Source organism: Elephantulus edwardii, unplaced genomic scaffold (assembly GCF_000299155.1).
Source record: "Elephantulus edwardii isolate Elephantulus edwardi_28Jun2011 unplaced genomic scaffold, EleEdw1.0 scaffold00161, whole genome shotgun sequence".
NCBI classification, from domain to species: Eukaryota; Metazoa; Chordata; class Mammalia; order Macroscelidea; family Macroscelididae; genus Elephantulus; species Elephantulus edwardii.
Window position 1 is genome coordinate 7484609 of NW_006399911.1, and position 2404 is coordinate 7487012.

At 34.9% G+C, this 2404-nt stretch overlaps 1 protein-coding gene across 1 annotated transcript in view; it reads left to right on the forward strand.

The window, feature by feature from the left end:
• RAB7A (RAB7A, member RAS oncogene family) overlaps positions 1 to 2404 on the forward strand; it is a 90597-nt gene that overhangs the window by 69347 nt on the left and 18846 nt on the right. The window contains exon 3 of the mRNA XM_006895182.1: positions 665 to 791. Coding sequence (XP_006895244.1) covers positions 665 to 791 — 127 coding nt within the window. The remainder of the gene's footprint in view (positions 1 to 664; positions 792 to 2404) is intronic.

The window sequence follows — 2404 nt, forward strand, 5'->3', positions numbered from 1 at the left end:
AATGACTCAGTATATTCCTTCCATCTTCTTTTAATACTTCCTGGATCATTTAATATTCTGCCCAAAGCATCCTTGATTACAGCAACTCTTAAGCCTTTAAAACTAGCAACTCAAAAAACTAGCATCTCATTCCTTTTGGGTGTTTGGCTGTAATTAAGAACCAACATCCTTCTTGAAGGGGGAATAAAAATACTAGGGGTTTTGTGGGTTGGTTTGTTTTTTTTTCCGTTCTTATATTTTTTTTCTTTTTTTAATTTTCTTTTAATAATTTTAATGAAAAAATACTAGGTTTTACCATCCAGTTTCCTCATTACTTGCTACTGTGTTTACCTTTTCAACATCTGCCCCATATCTGTACCTTGTATTTTTAAACTAAGAGAAAGTATACAACCCTAAGTAATGTTGGGAGATTTGCTGCCATTGTCCTTTATTTTAACAGCAGTTCATTACTCGGCTTCAAAACAAACAATGCCATGCTCATGTTCAGCAGCACAGACACTTAAATTGGAAAGATACAGAGAAGATTAGCATGGTTCCTGCACAAGGATGACACACAAATTCATGAAGCGTTCCATATTTTATAACAAAATTCCTTTTAAAGTTGCATATAAGAATATGTTTCCAATCTTTTCCTTTTTGACTTGTGGTTATTCTCCAATTTCAGTGTCGGTAAGACATCACTCATGAACCAATATGTGAACAAAAAATTCAGCAATCAGTACAAAGCCACAATAGGAGCAGACTTTCTGACAAAGGAGGTAATGGTGGACGACAGACTAGTTACAATGCAGGTAAGTACACATTTCAGCTTTGTTAATCAAGACTCCTTAATTATTTAGTCACAAAACTTTCTACTTCATGCTCAAGCAGTTTTCTTCCCTCTTCTTAAAATTCATGGGTAAATTGGCAGCTAGGGAGTATTGGTAGCCTAGTGAGTAAGAGATTGTATTGCCAACTCAAAGACAAGCAGTTTGAATCCACTAGCTGCTCCACAAGAGTCTCATCCTATGTGATTTACAGCCTCTGAAAACCCAGTGGAGGGTCAGCCAAGAATCCAAGACAATCAGTTAAAGTAGACTTTCAGATAAACATTGATTAGGTATGAGTATTTTATATAAGTATGTCCCAAATACCATATAAGACATAATTGCAGTAGAAGTTACCTGTTGCTTATGTGAAATTCTAGTTGAATTAGATTTCATAACTCTTGTAACTGTTTTATAGAATTAATTTTTCCTCCAATTTTGACAACCTAGTTTTCCGTCTTGTTTCTCCAGAATGTCTTCATTTATCAATGCCCAGTGATTTAGATTAAAAAAAACTTAAGTGTCTGAAATTCTTACAGCTGCTTTTAAAGTAACTTCACTGATTCCTCCCCATTATTTCTCCTGCTATTATTGTAAAATTGAAAAATTTCTATTAAGCCAGTTTAATTTTTCGTTTATCCACTTAATCTTTCAAGGGCTTTCCTTTACACTCCTTAGCTTTGAATGCTTGTGTAAAAGGTGCAGCTGTTTTCTATGAAGATGATATGATAGTATACTTAGAATACCCTAAAGAGTCAGCCAGAAAACTGTTGGACATAGTGGACCAATTCAGCAAAGTAGCAGGATGCAAGATCAATATACAAAAATCAGTTGGATTTCTCTACAGAGACAAAGAGAACACAGAACTGGAGCTAAGAAAAACAATACCCTTCACAATAGCTAATCACAAGATAAAATACTTGGGAGTAAATATAACTAGAAGCACAAAGGATCTGTGCAAAGAAAATTACAAAACATTACTACAAGAAACAAAAAGAGACCTTCAAAAGTGGAAGAAAATCCCTTGCTCATGGATAGGAAGACTCAATATTGTGAAAATGGCAATACTACCAAAGGCAATTTACAGGTTCAATGCAATCCCAATACAAATATCAATCCCATTCTTCAAATATCAATCCCATTCTTCAACGAGATGGAAAAAGGTAATCTCCAGTTTCATTTGGAATGGAAAGAAGCCTTGAATAAGCAAAACACTCCTTAAAAATAGAAAAAAGGTAGGAGGCATCTCACTCCTTGATTTAAAATCCTACTACACTGCCATGGTAGTTAAGACAGCATGGTACTGGTACAATGACAGACACATATATCAGTGGAATAGAATTGAGAACTCGGAAATCAGTCCATTTATTTATGGTCAACTTATTTTTGACAAGGAGATGAAATATGTTAAGTGGAGAAACAACAGCCTTTTTAACAAATGGTGTGGGCAATTGGAAAACTATCTGCAGAAGACTTAAGCAAGATCCACACTTCACTCCATATACTAAACCCAACTCAAGGTGGATCATGGACCTAGGACTAAAACCAAGGTCCATAAACTTCATTAAAGAAAAGCTGGGAAGAATTTTAAGTAGTCC